General features: G+C 36.4%; 1 protein-coding gene across 4 annotated transcripts in view; it reads left to right on the top strand.

The window, feature by feature from the left end:
- The window catches only part of LOC128020138 (collagen alpha-1(XVIII) chain), a 75,398-nt gene that overhangs the window by 37,546 nt on the left and 15,788 nt on the right, over positions 1-22,064 (top strand). For 2 of the 4 annotated variants that reach the window (XM_052606781.1, XM_052606780.1), the window contains exons 1-6: positions 669-1,827; positions 9,620-10,161; positions 12,118-12,201; positions 15,094-15,147; positions 18,688-18,763; positions 21,510-21,625. In XM_052606781.1, the coding sequence (XP_052462741.1) occupies positions 786-1,827; positions 9,620-10,161; positions 12,118-12,201; positions 15,094-15,147; positions 18,688-18,763; positions 21,510-21,625 (1,914 nt within the window). In that variant the 5' untranslated portion in view covers positions 669-785. Of the gene's footprint in view, positions 1-668; positions 1,828-9,619; positions 10,162-12,117; positions 12,202-15,093; positions 15,148-18,687; positions 18,764-21,509; positions 21,626-22,064 lie in introns of those variants that run through there. The other 2 variants (XM_052606782.1, XM_052606783.1) reach the window with 2 other exon arrangements.

Raw genomic sequence — 22,064 nt, 5'->3', positions numbered from 1 at the left:
TATCATCAGAAGGATCTTAAGGAAGTTGTTCTAACTAGGTAGCACTGTTTGGGTTTTGTAGGAACTCTAGAATAATAATTACAGTGATTTGCATAATGGACTGACTTTGCTCAGACTTTCTGATTATTAATATTTACAAACCTCAAACTTTTAAATGGGCATGTGTGTGGTATTGATTGTTACTGTTACAGTAATACTGGAGAAATGTTTCTGATGCAGCAACTCAATGCTATTTTATCAAAGCTTGCAAGCAATGGTATTTCCCTCAGAAAATGCAAATCTAGTATTATTTTATCAACTAGTATTTAAATCAGAGCTTCAGCAAATGGCAAACCAATTTAAAGCATGCATTTCTGCATTTAAGAGGTGTTTTTGACTATTTCTGTTTCTGTGTAACGGGGTCTGTGGAATTTCTCTCCCCCTTTAAAAGCTGTTAAAGTAAGTTGAAACGACTCTTAATTCCATCAGTGAGGGCATTTAGAAGCGTACACAAAAGGACGCCTTGCAGCCATTTTTGGTAAGAATATCTATCATCAGAGACACTCTTTCACAAGGACAAAGGGAGATGGAGCTACGGGGGAGGAAAAGGTCCCAAGCTTGGCCAATGACGGACCAGCCTCCCGCTCTCTTTTAAATATGTTACTCCTCCTCTAAACTTTTCCTGCCTGGCTTGTGGGCTGAATGTGGTGACTTTACGGTGAGCCAGGGACGAGTCTGTGTGTGGATTACTATTGAGGGCATGTCAGGATCCTGTTTGAATTGCTGAATGATTGAAAGTGAACGTGATGTCTAAGCTCAGGTTTTGGCTTTGCCTCTTTATTCTGGTGTGCTTGAGGATATGCCACACACACGGCTGGTTCTGGTTTGATGACTCGAAAGAAAATGTGAAGGGCACACAGACACCGGCCTACCTGACAACCATAAGGCCCACATCACCACCGAGGACAGAACCGCCCAGAACAACAGGTACAGGTGCTTCCGTAACTGAGGTCCCGAAAAAGGTCAGTTATGATGGAGATCATTTCGAGGGGAAATCAGAGTCTAGGTCTAGGTTGGGGATTGAGTCAGAATCTATAACTGGGTCATGGTCTGAATTTGCTTCTGGATCCGGATCCGGATCTTCGCAATTTGAAAGACAGGATGGCTATGTTACAACAACCAACGTTTTGGGAATTGCTACTGAAAATGCAAGTTTGCACATAAGAAATCTCACATTGGAGACCAAAGAGGACCAGTTGGATGGACTTCAGAGCATCAACGACACAACAGACAGTCGATTTAATAAAAGCATGAATGTTCCTTATAAAAATGTTAGCACTTATAATGATACAAATGGGAATAATTCTACAGAGCATGATTATGATAACATGTCATTGTATTCCTCTGAATACACTGTCTCAGAAAATGTACTAACCATTGAAAGTGAGTTTTTAGTAGCTAGCATACCAAAAGTCATTGAATCCCCACGCTGCTTGCCAGTCGATTCTGGTTTGCCGTTTTGCACTAAAATGGGAGTGGAGAGTTTCGCAGTGCCAAATTTTCTCAATCAAAGCAGTGTGGAGGAAGTTCAGGCAATTATGACCCAGTGGGCATGGCTTTTGCGGTCAAACTGCCATCATAGCTTGGAATGGTTTTTCTGCCTGCTGTTGACCCCGCGGTGTGGCCCGCCTGGACTACCGCCCCCGCTGCCCTGTCACAGTTTCTGCGAGGTCCTGCGTGACAGTTGTTGGACACTCCTGGATGAGGGCCGCCTCCACGTGGAGTGCCACTCTCTGCCTGAAGAGAAGCATGATGGGTATCGGTGCTTGTCAGTTAGTAACCAGAAAGGTAACGCCCGGTTGGAATGCCATCTCTTTTGCTATTAAAAAAGAGAAATGCATTTTCAACCGGTACCACCTGTCTGTCTGTTTGTCATTCACCAGTCCTCATAAGGGTTTTTGTTTGTCTGTAAATGTTGTGTGGTCTTCAATATTTATAAGGACACAGAGTCTCTGGGGAGATGTGTTTTAATACATTCACTTTGCACTTTGCACACAAAACCGCATGGAATAGTGAAGGATGACTGCATGGCACTACTAAATCAAGTCTTTGCATGTTTATGTGTTTCAAATCATTGTCTTGTAATGTTGTGGTTTATTATGTTATAATCAATTATATAATCAATTATTTTAAATATAAGATCATTTAAGATGAATAGAAGATAAATATAAATTAATTTATAGCTGGGTAAATTACCTAGTTTTTTTGTTGGCTAAAATCTTTGTCTTTGTGAAGGTGATCTGTTGAGTGAAATGAGATTAAATTATTATCTAATAATTCAAGAATCGGCTGGAAATGTGCTGTTAATTTATTTTGTACAAAGTAGCTTAACTTTATTTCGCAGTTGGAGGAATGGGGGAGTTATGATTTAAACTGGGACTCCTCTTGGTGTTAATGATTGGTGTGTAGTTGCATGGATAGTCATCTTTTCATAAATGTGGTTTGACTTGGTGAGAGACATAAAAGAATAAGTCTGTAAGACTGTCAAACAATTAACCATAAAAATGCCACACGTAATTTCTTAACCTACACTGAAGTGGGGTATCTTTGAACTGTATTTGTCAAGTATAGATAAATACAGAGAATCACATTTGATCTTCTCTATTGCATACTGTTTCTTGCCAGAGTATGCAGTTATTGCAGTCAAATTGTTAATCTGTATACTTAATGTGTTACACTTATCCATGCATGCATGTACTGTATATTATAAGAGAGGAAAGTCCCTTTCTCTGAATTAAAAATAAATACTAATTCAGGTTAAACAGAATTAATTCTGGTGCTGTTAGTTTTGCTTATGAGGGAATCTGGTTTTATTAAATAAAGATGGTCCAAAATGAGTCTTCTGTACTTTGCCCTCAACTACAGTAAGTGTTTTTCGTATTGAAACATGAGCTATTTTCATTGAATATAGGCTTGGGAGGCAAACACTTTGATCTTGAGTTGTTTTTGATAGTGAATCCCGTTCATATGACTCTCCCCCCTCATTCCAGAGTTTGTTCTTGACTGTGGAAGACAGATAAATGTTCATCGTCTCAGTGGCTGGAGGACAGAATCATCTGTCTTCTAATTAGCATGTCTTTGTGCTGAGACACAGTAAATGCAGCTTTCATGTTAACATTTTTGGTAGGAGTGATTTAACACAGAATTGTTAGTCCAAATGTTCAGGCTGAATTTATGATTGCAAACCTCTGCCATGTGAATCCTGGGAGCATACCGTTGGTATTTGTGTAGTTTTGTGATAAACATCTAGAAACATGGTTACAGAATAAACTGTCATGTGAATTGTGAAGCAAATGAACATATATAGAAATAAACAATGAGCAAATAGAGTCATGATGAATAGCTAGAACTGCAGATGGTTTTGTATGATTTAAAAAAGCCAAGTGCCCTTTATCTTAAAAGTGTCTAAAAAAGGCATCATCTCTCAGACAGCTTGTTATATTGACATCTTTGAGTGGACATCATGTTTTAGGAGACCATCCAAGGACACAGTGGAATAAAATCAAACTTTTTGTATTATTATTAGAATAATACAAATATACAAATAATGCAATTTTGGTACAAAATAGTGCTGGGCGGTTTGACCAAAAATCTGCATCACTTTTTTTTTTTTCTTCAGGATTGGTTTTCACAGTTTTTTAGATCTCGTAAAATCATGGAAAATGAATGGCAATTATTAAAAACATGAAGTAAACATGTAAATATATCAATATTTATCCAAGTATGCACACTTTTGTACTATAGCCCCAATGGATGCTGTTCAGTACAATTTAAGTGAACACAAATAAACCACAGCAGACGTGACTGAATATGAACACTGGTTGTGGTTCTGTTAAAAATGTCATACATTAACGATTGATGATTTGGCACTGCTAACATAAATTAAGAAATTTGAGTCACTGCAATCAAGTTTTATCAAAACATTGGTCATATATCGAAGCTGGAGTTTTTAATCTTTCTAATGATACTCAGTTTGTCCGAATGACGTATGTGCTGATAATCTTTGCAGGTTAAGTTAACAGTTAGGCTAACTCCCAGCACAAGTAGTACAAATCCTATCAATATGTATTTATGCTATTGTAACAACTTTACCCATGTTTTGTGACTGTAGGGGGATGTAGTCACAAGCGGTCAACATCAGCATCATGGTTCTCATGTTAGCTCCAGTACATGTGAGGGATTCAACATTTGTTTCATCACAGGTTAAAAAGTGAATTCCAGGTGTGCTGCTTGTGTTGGAAAGTGAAATTGTCAGGTGCAATAGATCATTAAGTGTATCAGCGTCTTGCCATTGTTAGTTTTTGTGAGGCTCTGGGGGCTTGTATAAAGGACGGACTAATATGTAACAGACCGTAGTCTCCTTTAACTACAATTGATTGTTCTTCTCGTTAATTAGTCTGTTATTTTAAGGTATTTGCATTCCTCATCAGAATTCCTTTCTGCTGGGGGAAGCTTTTGAAACTCTTTAACTACATTAAAAGCTTCTTAGGGGGCAGCAAAATACAAAAGCAGTCTAAATTAGCATGAACATATTAAATTGAAATTTGCAGAATATTACCTTGCAAGGATTATGGCCAAGTTATTCGAAGTGAAGTTTTTTTTTCTTCTTTTTTTGGGGGGACATCATCAGTTGATTCACTGAAATGAATTCGACTTATTAAAGAACAGAGATGTACTGCGTTCATGTACATTGCTGTTCAAAAGTAAGATCGTTTTGTATTTTAATATAGTTTAAATAGCATTTTATTCCTGTGATAACAAAGCTGAAGTTTAAGCAGGCATTACTGTAGCCTTTATGCACACAACCATTTGAACATCCTTCTAATATGCTGATTTGGTGTTAATTAAACATTTCTTATTAGAATAAATATTGGCAACAGTTTTATTGCTTCATATTTTGGTGGAAACCATGACACATTTTATTTAGGATTCTTTAATGAATAGAAAGTTTAAAAGACGCATTTTGTTTGGAACAAAAATCTTTTTTAAGATATTAAATGCATGTCCTGTCACGGATACATTCCCGATACATTTTATGGAAATAAATGAATAAAAGAAGAAAATTACTAATTTCAAAAGTAAAAAAAAAAACCATCATAATCACCCTAAAGTTCTTAACAGTAGTTTAGCTTGGACCACTGTAACATTATTTTTAAAGCAGTCGAGTTACTGTGACAGTACAAATTTATACTTAATAATAATTTCACTACTTTTAGTAAGTTACTTCCTTTCACTGCTGTGCACACACATTCATCTCCTGTACAGTCTCGACTCCCATCCTCCCATGACTGTTCTGGAAGCTTTTCAAATAGTGTCACAGATCATAATGGGGTTATGTAGTGTCTGGACTCCACTGAAGCTTGTAGATGGAGCTATTCGATTTGGGGAAAAATGGCTTCATTGGGAAAATTGAAGTTATTGTGCTAGATTTCTCATTGGATCAGAGACCCTTTATGAACCTTTTCCACAACAGTGGAGTCTCTGAGTGCCAATAGACAGTGTGCTCAATTCATTCTGTAATGGATCAACTGAGAGGGCAATTCCTGCAATTGCCAAGATGACTTGACTCTCAGAAAAAAAAAAAAAATGTGGAATTGTTGTGTTGAGAATCTTAGCAGAGATGTTCTTTGTGTCTTTATGGCGCCTCCAAGGTTAAACTGGTTTGCTGGGGTAAATTGGCAGTGTTGATGTCATATTGAATCATACAGCATTTCTGTCTTCCATTGTATTGGCAAAAGAAATTAAGTGTTCCTATTGCACTAAATTGTATTACTGTCCAATCTCTTACTACTATTTAGTGTCCCATAAAAGGTGCAAGTCGGCAGACCTCTAATGCAGCCCTGTTTGGTAGAATAAGGTCATCTGAGACATTTGATTGCAGACGTTTGACTTGAAATGTTGAACCGCAATTTTCATGTTCAAGCTTCAAAGTGCAAAATTGGTGAATTATGTTGATTATATAGTTTTTTCTCTCTCAGGATTTAGAGGGGATGCCCAGTAAGTGGCTCATAAAGCTTTAGGATAAACTGATTACAGCTCACAACTTATTTAAAGTGCTTGATTAGAAATTGCATTCTGTGGCAGCAACAGATTGAAGTGCCAAACTTATGAAAATAAAGCCAAAACTCATAACAAGGAAATCTGAAAATTAGGGAGCTTTTTTGGATTCATGGCCTTAAAACAGAGGGTTAACACTTACTTCAGTTGAAGTTCAGTTTGATTCATGTTGAATTTTCATTCTTTTTTATTTATCTTTTTTACTGTTTTATAAGCCCATTCGTAATTTAAATATGCCCTGTATACTCTCTTGTCAGCTATAATCTGGGCCCAAGCCTTTTTCATTAGCCCCTGAAGTCATATTTTGATGCGTGACTTTAAATGTGTAATGTTTTAAGTAATAAATATTATTTCACCTACAGTAGTTTTTGTGTTTGGCACTTTAATTGAAATTATTTTTTTAACTCTAACTTGGTGGCCCTTTGAGATCTTTACCAGATTACAATGAGGTAGTAAAACATTGATGCATATTGATGTCAGGGTTGACTTGTTTGGTGAACATATAGAGGCTACAGGTCATCAGCAGTGTGACATGGAAAGAAGTTAATGGACAAACCTCAGCAGACATTTAAAACTATAGTCTTTTTATTGTTCAATTCAAGTTAATTTGTATAGCACTTTTTACGCTAAAAATCATTACAAAGCAACTTTACAGAAAATTATGTTTCTACAATTTTTAGTAGTAGCTTATAAGTGGTGACTGTCAGTTTGACTGCATATGACAGGATTTTTCAGAAAAAATTATACAAGACGTAGTCAACCAGACAATGAACATTATTAACTGCAATTATTATATGATGCAGTCGCACTTTTAGCAGTATTTGTTAGTTCTGTTTGCTGATTCAGGGTTAGCATTATCTGGGGTCCTCTGAGGGGTCAGCATCATCTCTTCTCAGGTGTTCTGGATCCAGACTGGAGCTTGTGTGTATCCTACATCCCGTGGTAAAAGAGAGAGACAAACAGAGACATAATTAGCATAGCTACTGTTCCAACAAAGTAAAATTAATTAGTTTAACCCAAGCTAAAGAATAAGAATGTGCATTTGATCAGATACAACTACACTCACAATTTAAGAGATGCATTATTCGTATGCTTGGTGAAAAAGATGCGTTTTTAATCTAGATTTAAACAGAGAGAGTGTGTCTGAACCCCGAACATTATCAGGAAGGCTATTCCAGAGTTTGGAAGCCAAAATGTGAAAAAGCTCTATACCTCCTTTAGTGGACTTTGCTATCCTAGGAACTACCAAAAGTTTTGTGACCTTAGTGAGCGTGATGGATTGTAACGTGGTATAAGGCTAGTTAGGTACACAGGAGCTAAACCATTTAGGGCCTTATAGGTAAGTAATGATGAGGTAGCCAGTGCAGAGACTGTAAAATTGGGGTAATATGATCATATTTTCTTGACCTGGTAAGGACTCTAGCCACTGCATTTTGGACTACCTGTAGCTTGTTTATTGAAGATGCATTGTTGAAGATTGTCTTGTACAAGATCCAATCAACTAACTGACATTGAATGCTAAATGTTTTTGCCCAAAATATTTTCTTTTCAGTAAATAAGACCAATTTATGCATCTATAGCTGCAATGTAGTGTGTGTTTGTTTAATCTTTAATATTTGTATATTTTTGTTACATTTATATTAAAATAAACATTTTTAACAATCCAATGAAATCCCAATAAATAAAATCAAATACAGATATTTACCTTCTCCTTGTATACCCTGTTTTATTCTAGTTGTATCCATTGACTTAATTCTGCTATTGATTCTGTCTTTCCTGGCACTACCTAGTCTTGATCTGGCTTGACTAAGTAATGATGATGCTGTCAGAAATAGAAGCACTTTTCAGTTGCAAAAATCTGAAAGTCTTATGATAGTTATTAGTGTCAATTGTCTCGGTTGTTGTATTCATGTACAAGAGCAGACACACATGGCCTCAGGGGCTTCTGTAAGTCTCATTCTATCCGGACACATCTGGATTCTGGAATTAGAATTTATTGCCTGCTGTCTGAAAAAAACAAAAGTCAAGGATCCTAGTTTCCCTGGAATAATTTTCACAAGCCCAACATGTCTCAGAAAACTTTAGTTTTGCATTGAAGTGGCCAATAGCCATTGAACACTGGTTAAGCATGCCCACTGTTTACACAACAGCACCTGAACATGTGCAGGAATGCAAGTTTGTCATTATCTTGTCATGATCTAAAGACCGTTTACGCTTTGAATAGTGAAACTCAGAAGAGTGGTTCTCCTCTGTCTAGGTAAATCAAACCTAAGATTAGGTTCACAAGCTGAAAATTCACATCACACTAAAACCATAAGTAAGGTGTGTTTTCTTTTCTAATCCTTTCATGTGCAACAAAGGCAAGAAGAGTTTTGTTTCAACTCCTAACAAAAGCACCATCTGAATGCTGAATATGCAAGCCCCTTAAGGACTTTGATCTTTGTTTGATAAATAAGACCATGTGCTCATGAGCTGTACTTGGTAGTCTTTTCATGTTCCAAAAGACCCTTTAATCTTTCTATTAACATTTTGAAAACACACATTTATATGTGAGTTTAATGAACACTTGTTATGTTATTTAGTGTTTTGTGTGTTTTTTTATTTGTTCTGGCTTTCGTTTCATGCTGTTTTATCTAACAAAACAAAATGATCTTCAATATGATAGAAAAGGAGGGACTTTTTGTGGCATATTCTTACTTTTCTATATTTATAAAAGCAGAATCGGTGTTTGTGTGTGTGTGTATGTGTGTGTGTGCCTCTGTGCCCATGTACGTGTGTTTGTGTATGCAGGAAGGGTCTTAAGCTGTACAGCTGTAACCTCACACCTTTCCCTCCTCATGACATGTCAGCACATGGAGCCCGTGATGTTTCCATGTCTAGCTTATTTTCAAAACTATCTAAATATGTCTATGCTTGGTGATGTTGAACATGTGAGTCTCCTGATCTCACCCAGCAGTCTAAGTTTGAAGTAGTAAGTCTTTTTTTTATATTTTTTTGCTTGCTGTCTCGTGAGTCTTATACAATATATTTTATATTGTTCTCATAATATTTATAACATTTAAAAGATGCCATTGTATTACATGCATAGTACATTTCATTATCAAGATGAACTGGGAATAAATAACCAAGAGGGTTGATGAATGTTAACGTTCTTGTTAAATCAAAAGTGTTATACCTGAACATTGTTTCAGGATATCAAAAAGTCCCAAACATGATTTACATGAAATTCTCTAGAAATCTGTCTTTTTTTTATTCGCAAATTTTCCTCCTGAAAAGGATGAAATTACTTTTAGCTCACTAAAGATACAGCCAAAGTGGTGCTTTCTCATAATATTTCAAAACTAAAGTCAAGATTCACCCCTTGATTTCCCATCACAGCTGTCAGTGTTGAGCACTTCCTCTACAATACATGTTTGAGCAGACTAATAATGTGCTAGTCCCAGCCTGCTGCCCATTCCTGACCATTCACTTTTGTATAGCGCTTTGTAAAGTCCATTCATATTCTTTTCCTTTCTTTCCACAGAAGAAAGTGGAGTGTCGTTGTTGCAGTTAATTGGTGATCCTCCACCTGATGGCGTCTCCAAAGTCTTTGACCATGATAACAGCCCTGGCTATGTGTTTGACCAAAGCTCCAATGTGGGTCAGTCAGCCGCGGCCCACCTGCCCAACCCTTTCTTCCGTGACTTCTCCCTTATCTTCAACATTAAACCCACGTCCTCCAAGCCTGGTGTCATCTTCTCAATCACTGACCCAACCCAGAACTACATGTATGTTGGTGTGAAGCTGTCAGCGGTGGAGAAGGGCAAGCAGTATATCATCTTCTACTACACTGAGCCAGACTCGGAGAGCTCATATGAGGCGGCCAGATTTTCCGTGCCTTCCATGGTGAACACCTGGACCCGCTTTTCCATCAGTGTTTTGAATGAGCGTGTTTCCCTCTACTTCAACTGTGACTCAGATCCTCAGGTCATGAGTTTTGAGCGGTCTCCAGATGATATGGACCTGGATGCCGCGGCTGGAGTGTTTGTTGGTCATGCAAGTGGAGCAGACCCTGATAAGTTTTTGGTATGTACACAGTCCATTATTTCAAATCATAATATTCCAATGAAAACAAGTAAAACCAAGGCTAGCTTAGCCCAGAAAAGGGAAGGTGCAATAAAATGATCTGTGGTTGAGTGACTCTTGCATGATTTAATTGCTCAAATTGGCCTGTATAAAACACAACAAACATTTTGTTGTTGTAAAATAGTCTACACGTATTTTCCTTGTTGGAGTAGAGTAGTTAATTGTTTTAAAAAACCACTAGGGAGCAGTGGACCCCCCATCTGAGATCAGTGAAAACCGGCCGCTGCCCTGTTCTTCCCCTGAATTCAGTCAGATGAGATCTAACAGCATGTTTTGTTTTATTTTATTTTATTTTTATTTTTTTTTCATTTTATTTTATTTTATTTTATTTTATGATATATTAATAAATATATGGATTCATATATTTGATGTACCATGCATATTTTTTTTATTTTAGCATCATTTATTTTGTTAAATTTCATTTATTGAATAGCGCTCACACACACATGCATACACACACATTTAATATCATTTATATCACTTAATAATTATATTATTTTCTTTTTTATATATAAATCTTATAACTTTTATATTTCTTAAATGCAATTCAATATATATATATATATATATATATATATATATATATATATATATATATATATATATATATTTACACAAACACACACACACACACACAAATAAAATAAGAACAGCCTTTATAGGCCAATAGATTTTTCACCAGCTGCTGTGCTACTAAAGCCGCCTAACTGGTCTGTGAAGTGATGTGATTGAATGCACTGCCTTGTGTCCTAGTTATGCTAGTGCTTTCAAGCATGTTGTCATATACCCATAGTGAGGCAACTGAGGCAGCAGAAATGCCTCACATTTCCCACAGCTCATAATGGCCACTCAGAAGCAGATGGATCTTGTTCAGTTCAGTATGGCTCCTTGTTTCATGTGGCTTCCATTTCCTGTGGGAACTCCATCATGAGGAGATGGCCATCATAATTACAGACCTGATTAAGCAAGATATGATTGTTAATTCATCCCTCTCATTAAGACCATGTGCATAACTGTGGGGCAATCAGGTCTGTAAATCTGACCCCTTGTTAGAATTGTAAGAGGGTCTCAGCAGGTCACAGCGTGAAATATAAGGGCAATTAAGACATCATAAAGCTTCCTTCACTACATTCTGTTCCTAAACCTTTGACCTTTGCCCTTGAGACATGAGAAGGGAAGTCATGTCAGATCTTACCAGCAATTTACCTACATTTCTATAATCAGTGACTCAACCTCATATTGCTCAAAAAGGGTTTGATTTTCTTTTGTTTCTTTGTAGGCCACAAAAGGAGCTATTTGGATGTTCATGCTGTTCCTAATAATAAAGATTGGTTATCAGTTGTCATGAACCTAGCAGTAGTCCATACAGTATATTGCACACATTAATAGCTTTGTGTGAGAAACAGTCATTATAGAGCAGAAATAGTCGTAGGACTACTTTTATTGTGCTTTTATCCTTCTGGAGCTTGATGTCTCTTGGGCCTCATTAATTTTTATTGTGTGGAAAAGAGCAACATCAACGTCCTGCTAAACATCTCCTTTTTATGTTCCACAGAAGAAAATAAGTCACAGCTTTGGAACAACATGAGATTAATTAAGTGATTGGCTGAATGTGTTGCTTGGTGGATCGTATTGAATGTTATCACCGTCTGTGCTGCAAACCATGAAAGGGAAATCCCACATGGAGTCAGATAGCCATGTGTTTGAAAAGTAAGATATCAGGCACACATTGTTATCTGCCAGCATTTTTGCCGTGAAAGGCAATGGCATGAAAATGCACAGTGGATTCAGATTGTAATGAGCAGCTGCTCTACAGCATGGACTGTATATCACCACACCTCTTATGGCCATCAAAATAAGCTCACTGACCTGTGTGTGTGTGTGTGATTGTTCTAGGGTGTTATCGGCGATGTAAGAGTGTTGAAAGACCCTGGGGCGGCTGAACGGCACTGTGAAGAAGATGAGGATGACTTCGATGCGGTAAGACTTAAAGCACATAAGCTTTCAAATTAGAGTATCTAAGGGCCGTTTTGAGCGTTGGGGGCCTTTTGGTTCAATTTGGACCCTGCAATCATTGTTGGGCCTTAGAGTTTGTTGATAATGATAATTAGATATTTTACTGAGTGTGTTTTTATGCTGGTACATTGGCTGGTTTAGGCCTCCTGAACTTTTCATATTTTTTAATATTCTGTGCAGTGGTTCTCAGCAGTGACAGAAATTAACGCTTTCACTATGAGGTAATATATATGGCCCCTTAAACTGGATTAATTTTATTTTTTAATCATTTAAATAGGAAACTAAAATCAGCCGTAGGTGGTGGCAAGTCTTAATGATTTCATTCATTTAAATGATTAATTTAAATGGTAGATTAATCATCAGTTCATTAAACTGATTCAGTAGCGAAACAATACTATGGGCGCTATTTAAACGATCTAAATGCAAAGTGTAAAGCGCACAGCGCAGGTACACTCAGTGCGTGTCCAAATCCACTTTTGCCATTTTAACGACGGAAAAACGGTTAGTACGCCGGGGCGCATTTTTGGAATGGGTTGTCTCTATTCTCTTAATGAGTAATGGGCATAACGTTCAATAAACCAATCAGAGTGTCATCTCCCATTCCCTTTAAGAGCGAGATGCGCTCGCGTCAGGGCGGATCGCTATTTACATGGTGGAATTTGTTGGTGGAAAAGCTGAATGCTTCTCAAGCGAAGAAACCGATCATCTATGGGACAAGCAGGCATCCACCAAAGCTCTGCGCGATGAGTCAGTTAATATATATGTGTGTGTATTGGCACGATTGTTCAATAGCCATTACATTCATCATTATAAGTACTAGTAATAGGCTGAATTGCAAATAGGTAGCCTAATTCTAATACACACAATGATTATCCATCATTACATTTTTATATTTATGTGGCCTAATATTATTTTACACTGTAATACTTTTGTTTGTAATATTTGACATGTTTGTGTGATGCACATCCCTGTGTGTAATAAGAAAAGTCAACGTGCACTGTGGACCAGTCCAGAGGCACATTTTTTACCAACATGCTCTTTAAATAACAAAAAAATATTTCGCCATTGTCTTTAGACTTTAGACCAGGTTTGAGTTGGTCTATGGCGCAGTCTGTTTTCAGCTCCTTAAAATAGCAATGCGCCAGCAATGCGCCTGAACACACCTCTTTTTTTCGATCAGCAAGCCAATGTGCGCACAAATGGGCCAAATGCATTTGCTAATTAAATTACGTGGTGCTGGATGGAAAAATGCGAATGGCGCCGGACTGAAACACATTTGCGCCTTGTGTCGCATTGCGCCGGGTGTATGTTAGGGCCCTATGTGTTACTCAGAGAGTCTAAGCAGTTCTTCTGTGGTTTCATTTAGAAACTTGCATTGACAAAGAAAAAGAAAAAAATGAAATAACAATATGACATTTGTGATGATATTTGGGAAAAACTGCACTCTTCCTTTTGTGATATTGCTTACCTATATAATTTGGAATGCTCAACCGAACCTAGAGGAAAATGCAAGATTGTAACCGTGTCCCTTAATTCAGAATTCAAGTCCCTTATTCAGAACCATCCACAGGACTAAAAACATATGCCTTTATTATGCCTCAGCTTTGTGGGAGATGAGAAATCGGCACATAAATGGTTCACATTACAGCTACACACACTATTAAAAGTTAAGCAGTTCTAAAATGGGTGATTAATCCAAATATTACCATTGCAGCGAGGTGAAAAATCATGAAATTATACTATGGGAGATCCAATGCATAAAACAAGATCTAGCTGCATTCTCAAACAAGTCTTCAATGCTTTCCATTTTGTAAAATGGAAAGCATTGAACTAAGGTGCATGTGTTTTTTTTTTTTTTGCCAGTTATCATGTAGTCTTTTAGAAATGAGACCAGTGTGAAAGGGATAGCTTACCTTGCAAGTGTTCAGATTTAGACCGTCTTCCCCAGGTGACTCATCTCAGAATTGCTGCTGCATCACTTTACGTTTGTATTTACGTATTTGGCAGAAGCTGGTATCTAAAGCAACTCACAGTGCATTTTAAGGTATATATTTTAGCTGTTCTTTGTTTCCCGGGAACTGAACCAATGTCCTACCAAAGGAGCTACAATTACATTAAATCTGAACCTTAAAGCAATAATTCACCCTAAAATTTAATTGTCATCATTTACTCATCCAATGAGTTTCCAGCCCAGTATAATTTTTTCCCCTTCCTTGTAATTCGAAATGTGTGCAGACTGAATGTCTGAGATCTTTTCCACACAACGGAAGTGTATTTTGAAAGTTCCAAAAAGGGCAACAAATAGCATAAAAGCATCACAAAAATATAGTTGAATTTGAACAGTTGCATAATTTTTGATCTTTACACAGATACTGAATTAAACTGAAAAAACACTGAACTAACCTGAGCTGAATAAAGACATTGTGTTAAAACTTAGATGGAGTTGGTTGATGAATTTTAAAACATTAACAATGTTATTTTCCTGTATTATTAAAAGTGAAGCTGCCTTGAAATAAACTAAGTTGTGTATAGCACTATATAGATAAATGTGACTTGTATTTCATGTCAGAATGAAAATAACATCAGTTTGGAACGACATAAGGATGAGTAACCTTTACTTTTAGGGAGTAACTGGAGTATCTGTCGACTGATTGTTATCCATCTATGGCTGATAGTGCTTGGAATTTACTTCCATTCATTTCTAGAAAAGAATGTGTCGCCTCCAGTTAGGTTTTCCACAGAATAAAGCTTTAATGCCCACCAGTATGACACATGATGTATTACATGCCCTCCAGCCAACTAGATAACAGTGTGATGAAATTTATGTAGTTTTCTGTTCTCCTTCAAAATCTACAGGGATCAGGTGATTACGGAGCAAGTGGAGATGGAGAAGGACGACCATCAATCCAGGTATTACCATCATTTTCCTCAGAAAATGTGCAAAGTTGTTGTGATTCATGTAGTGTCCACATTCAAAACAAACATGATGATCCCGAGATTCCCAGCTGTTTCCAGAACAGCAGCGTGTGATTTCTGGCAGGTCTGTCGCTGTACACTCGTTCATCTTCTGGGAGAAAGTCCCGGATGAGCGCTATTATCTCCAGATCGATCCCAGATGTTAAAGCCCATCTTCCCATCTGTTGTGTTGCTAATCCAGAAATAGTCCATGTGGAAATTGAAATGAACCCTTTGCTACTGATTTGCGAGGCCCGTGTCTGAGCTTGTCAGAGCTAATTACAATAGAAGGAAACCAGGTGGCTGTTTTCTGTTGACTCCAAGGATCTTCCATAATTGTCTACTTTTTTGACAAGTTTATTTATCACTGCTGAAGTTTAGTGTAATTTTAAGAATGTTTCAGCTACTTTTTTATTTTGTTTTTTTTTTATTTTAATTTTCTGAGTTGTACTTGTGTGATGGTTGCTGCTTCTTAGAAGCATCTTTACTTTCACTTGCAAGTATTTATTGCCATTATATTTGTTTTAACATCTTTAAACAGCTGCTGCCAAGCATGCAGCTATTAATTTAATTCTAACCTAGTAATTTTTTTTTTTGCTTTTGCAGTACACTTGTTTTAACACGCTTTGACAGAGGGAGAAATGGCATTCTGAAGTGCTGTAAAGTAAACTTTCTTTTGTCTTACCATGGAATTTATTTTGATGGATGTTACATTCCCCCCGGGACATTTTCCATGCTTGTTTCACAGTCAATCCAGATCTACTTGGAAGTTGGAAAGTGCATGTGAGGAGAGGGCACCTGGTGGGCATGATGTTTTGCAAACTGGGTTGCATGACTGCCTCATGTGGAGCCTTCTTTGTGTATCTAATTTTAATCTAATTTTATGAGATTTCATGATTATATCTCGAGGGAGAAAAGTAGTCTTGTGACAAAACACAAGTTACAATTATCTGTGGAAAAAAATAATTTTAGTGTGTCTTCAGTGCTCCAGCATTATTAGTATTTTTTTATTTTTCTCTACACTTACAGTCATTAAGCATATGTAGAGATGCTTGTATACGTGGGATTTATCCTGCCAATTGCATTTAAATTGTATTCTTGTATTCTTTTACATTCTCATACATATACATATATATGAAATAATATTTAAAACAAATACAAATCTAGTAATTTTGACACCGAAAAAAAATGAAATTATTTCTTGCTATTACACATTTACAACATCTTGCACAGTACCTCTGGATCTGTACCAGCCCTAAAACGTATCTAGAGGAGCGAGTATTTTCCAAGTGAAGATCCAATTTGCTCAACATGTGCTGGCTATGAATGGCCCCTTTTTATCTCCTCCATGTCCTAAACTCCTCTTGCATATGCTAGTGTAATGTTTTCAAGGTCAAAGTAGTTGCAGAGATTCTTCCATCTCTGCAGAAGTGACCGTGATGGCAGATGTTTAGCAGTCACTGCTTGTCTACCCGGACAGCCACCCCTGACCTCTATCTTTAGACCCTGGGACCCGTGGTCTGGATCGTCCCCAAGACAATCGTTCTCTTGATCTCAAAATACATGCTGTCAGTATCCTCTCACACTGGCCATCAGAGCACTTCATGTCCTCTCACCGAAGAATCCTTTTTCTCAATCCCGGCATGAAATCTGAGGATCAGAGTGTTCTGGTATTTCAGCAGTGCATGTTTTGTAAAGTGCAAGGTCAGGCCCTCTTTGTGTGTGTGTGTGTGCTTCAATCATCCTGCCCTGGCAGCTTTTCTTCATGGAGCTTTGTTAACTGTTATTTATGTCTGAATCTCTCTTCCAGTTGGCTGTATTGGATGTGTGAGTATAAAAATATCTGTGCAATCAGCATCACGGTTCTTTGATTTCCCATATCATATGTTGTTTAGTGTTTAAGATGGTCATGGTAATATTTGAGGTCAGAAAGGTCTAAGTTGTTTGCACACAAGCAGTGAAATGAATTTAAACTGTGTCGGAAAAACAACTACGACAGGCATAAGAAGTGATACACAGTGCTTTGTTTGTTTTTTAAGCTATGCTACAAAAAATAAAATGGACATATTGTATCTTTTTCTGACTTGTAGCCAACGCCGCCGCTACCACCACGGGCATCACGCACTGTGCGTAGGGCACCAAGTGCTGAGAGGGCACCAAAAATAGCCTAATGATTTTTTTTTTTTTTTAAATGCCGGTATTATTTCATTAGCCTATAGACATATTAGGCACATTTTAGCCATGTATATGTATCAAAAAAGGGGGAACAAGAAAGATATTTAATAATTGCTCTAGTCTAGTCTAGAACCCCTCCCCCCCCCAACCCCATGCCGAATAGTCCGTTCCGGTTATTCGCGCGCGGTTATAAGCATTATGGCTTCCTCAAAATGTATGTCTTTGGTTTATTTTGACAACATTTGGTCTAAGAAGTTTTTGCACTTTACTTGAATGTGTGTTTTTAGCTGTTCTACATAGCCTACAGTGTTTACAAAGTAAGCAAAGTTGTGACTTTTAGTCCTCTAAATCTTTGTTTTATTTAAGAAGACTTATTATTCTTGTTTGTACTTATTGATGATTATTTAATTTAATTTATTCAAAGTGACATTGAATTATTTTGCTATTCTGTTTACTGTTTACAAAGTCAGCAAAGCTGTGAAGATTTTACTTTCTCTTTTTAGTGTTCTTAAGTTTTATACTGTGATGCTGCTATTGTGTGTTATCGGTATTGAGTTATGTTTGGTAATAAAAAGTTTTTTTTGTAGGGGTGGGGGGCATCATAAAGGAATTATGCTTAGGGCACCAAAATGGCTAGCAGCTGCACTGCTTGTAGCACATGTTTCGCTTTTAAGCATAATTTCCCAGAGTACTGAACTTTGAAAAGTAAACATTTTAAAATGTTATAACAAGATAAAATTACTTAAGAACTAAAATTGCAAGACATATCAAGACTTTGGGGGTCTTTTTTGAAAGCAATTACTCCTTTCTATTCAGCAAAGATGCATTAAATTGTACAGAATTGAAAGTAAATTATAAATACATTGTTAAAAAATATTTGTTTCATATAAACTTTTTTTTTTACTTTTTTTATTCATGAAACAATCCATAAAAAGTGTATCATGGTTTCTACAAAAAATAAATTATTCTTGAGCGCTAAATTAGCATATTCAGATGAATTTTAATTTAAAAAATTCAGGTTTAACATCACAGGAATAAATTATTATTATTATTATTATAAAATAGATATATTAAATTATATATATTCATGGAAAAATACACTTTCTCAAACTAAATGATCTGAAAACAAGGCATTATATCTAATAATGTTTAAACAGTTTTGTAAAAGTGTCTTGTTTAAGGATGCTTAGATATTTTTACTGCTTTACTCCTAAACAAAATAAGGCACTCATTAAAATTTTTTTTTTATCAGTGTACATGCTGCTATGTACATTATACTACAATGCTGATTTGTATATTAATGATATATATCATCTGCAGCCGACACCTCCCTCCTCTCGGCCGATCCAGCAGCCGCCGGTCACCAGCAGACCTCATGTTGACAAGCAGCTGACAGGTGAGCTTTCTCTCTGATCAGTGTCACGTCTGTACTGATCTGACTGCAAAACATCAGCTAGTCTGACAGCACATCCCATCAATAGTATTTATTACTCACTTAAGTGGCTCTTTTTCTTCTTTGTTCATGAAAGAAAATGAGTTGCATGCCTAGATTACACTTCTGCAAAGAACAGCATTAATGGTCACCAGCATGTGTTCATTATTCAACCACCTTACTCAAAAAGTGTACTAATGCGGCTTGACCACTTTCAACTATGTTTTGCTGTTGAACTACATACACAGCTGTACTGATCAAACAGTTGATGCAGGTCTAATCTAGTGTTTTAGACAGAGAGATTTAAAATGTAATCTGAGGTTTACTAGATATAAATTCTGAAATAATTTAGAAGATTGCAAACATTTTTGACGTGATAGACTAGACTGATTTTATAAAAACAGTGTGTTTATAGAAGCAGCCACTGTGGTATTTGGCGCCCTCTACTGGTTTAAAGCAAACTGAACAGTGTCTTTTTACACTTGCATTAGTACTCTAAAAAAAATGTTGAGTTATTCAGATTTTGTTATTGATAGATGGATTGTAGTGCATGCCGGTTTTTGCCATTGCCTGAGGCATTATTGTAATTTTAACGTATACAAATCAACATTGCCTTTTTTTAAATGTAATTATGATGGAGTGTATTAGAATTAAATTATTTGAATGTAATTTGTAGACGCTGCAGGTGAATAGGGCAAAAAAAAAACAACAACTAATAGTTATCACCTTACTTACCCAGTTGAATAATTACATTGATTATTGCAAAAAAAAAAAAATTAGTATTACAAGTTTTCAACAATGTTATGTTTAAATATGCAAATGAGGCATTATTTAATGAAATATGTGCTAATTTGCATAAATATCTAGTACAAAAATCTGAACTCTAGATGAAGTCAGTTTCAAAAAATGTTTTTTTACTTTTTTTGACATATTAGAGTCAAATGTTTTTACAGAGGGAATTCTGGTTATGTTTTTTTTTGTCACTCCATAATTCAGAAAATACTTTGAACAGCCAGAAAACAATATATTTTCACAATTTTGGAGGGAATAAAATGTTGTATATAATCAAGGAAAATATATATGAACAAATCCCTCTGTAAAAATCTTCAGAATATAGACAGGAATAAAAAGGTCAAGTTTGGTGTGTGTAAGTGCTACTGAAGTGGAGATTTATGGGTCAGTGTTGAAGAAAAAACTCATTTTGAGAAAACGGCCTTTAAAAATATGTATTGTAATTGAAATCTATTGACACAAGCAGTTGCTACTTATTATTTTTACTACCTCACATCAAAACATTCATCTACATATGTTTGTCAATGGTTTACTGAAATGTGATCTTTCTTCAGAATAAGCTGAATTGGTAAGTTTTGTTAAACATTAGGCTCAGTCGATTCCTCTCGGTCCTACGGTGATTCTCGACAAACATCTGGCTCATATGGCGGTTCTCAAAAAACATCTGGTCCTTATGGGGATTCCCGAAAAACCTCCATCTCCTACGGTGATTCCTGGCAAACATCTGGCTCATATGGTGATTCTGAACGAACTTCTGGGTCATATGGTGATTCCCAAACAATCTCTGGGTCCTCTGGTGGTTCTCAACAAACTTCTGGCTCATATGGTCACTTTCCACAAACGCTTGACGTAATTGATGTTAGCAGGCAAACTTCAGGGTTGTATGATGATTCTAGACAAGCTTCAATCTCTCTAAGTGCGTCAGGCTCAGCTGGTGATGGCATACTGTATTCTGTGGAGTCCAGGCTCGGTTCTGCAGGGCCAGGTGGGTCGCTAGTGAGAGAAAATCTCTCAAATGGACATGGAATTTTTGCATAGAAATTCTCAGCAGAATTTCTACATCATGCTTTGCATGAAAAGCTGGCAAAACGCTGTTTAGGATGTGTAGAGATGCCCAAGAGGGATTGCAGCAGACTGTGAGGATGCAGTAGTGTTGCTGCATACGTATGGCATTAATCGCTATAATTGTTATATTGTATTTGTATTGTTTTGTTAAAACAATGCTTCTTGACCTGCTTATAGAAGCTTCTGCTGGTAGGCATATTCTTACATGAATATGTGGAGTGCTGCCCACCTTCCTTGATATTGTCTTGGTATTTTTATTTATTTATATAGTTTTATTGTATTGTATGCTGAATGTCACAAAAACATCCAGGTCACATTTCACCACAAAAAGACATTATAAGCATTTTTAGGGCCATTTAGATCTTCTGTATTCTGTCATTACTTTCATAAAAAATAAGCACATTTTGCAGTAGAATTCTAAGTTTCATAATGTGTTAGATTCCATTTATTTTTACAGTGTATATACATATTTTTTATTATTCCAAGAATTCTCTACTGGATTCTTGTATACCATAGTCATTTTTTAACACCAACATAAAATGAATGCTGTTCACCGAATGCTAGTTTGAATACAACGCCCCTTTTTTGCAGTACAGTAACTTTAATCAAAATTATTTTGCATTTCAGTATTTTGAAAAATATTTTAAATGAAAAGTATGTCACTGTGTAAAAAAAAAAAAAATCCTCTTTAAAAAAAATTCTAGCTAAATAGACTTCCCATGCAAAATCTAATTTCTTATTTTGTTCTTTTGATTTTGGGGTGAAATATGAGCTAAATATGTTTTCGAAAATGTAAAGCATATAAGAGGAAAGGTTATTTTTTTAAATTAATCAGACATTTTCAAATTTACAGGTGTAAAAGGAGAGAAAGGAGACAGAGGAGAGAAGGGTGACAAAGGTGAGAGGGGTCTTGCGGGGCCGAAGGGTGATTCAGGATCTGGATCTGGTGGCAGTGCTAAAGGAGAGAAGGTGTGTTGAGTACTGTTAACATCTCTGAGTGTTTCTCTACATCTCTACAGCTCGGTTGCAAAAGTAATAAGCCATGAGAACCTGTCCATTACAATAATTTATCTATGGTACGTGATGTTATTGTCATTGTTATAAAGTACACCAATAATAATATAGCTCATTTAACTATAGGCTTTTTATGTTGTCAAGCAACATTAATCTACAGTTAAATTGATATGCAGTCTTAGGTGTGTGTGTATTTTGGTAAATGGTTTTGAATGTTGGCTCATCCAAGCAGAATTAAGAGCTATTTTTTTATAGAAGTAGCTACATTTAAGCTATATAACAACTTTAACAAAAACAATAGTGTTAATTGCTAGAAGATGACTTTCATTTATATAAAATTATTGTTCAGCTACAATAGGAGATTCTCTTTTGGGCCCTTCTCTTTTGTCATATT

The sequence above is a fragment of the Carassius gibelio genome, chromosome A9 (genome assembly GCF_023724105.1).
Source record: "Carassius gibelio isolate Cgi1373 ecotype wild population from Czech Republic chromosome A9, carGib1.2-hapl.c, whole genome shotgun sequence".
Taxonomy (NCBI): Eukaryota; Metazoa; Chordata; class Actinopteri; order Cypriniformes; family Cyprinidae; genus Carassius; species Carassius gibelio.
This window is presented reverse-complemented; position numbering and strand designations above follow the sequence as displayed.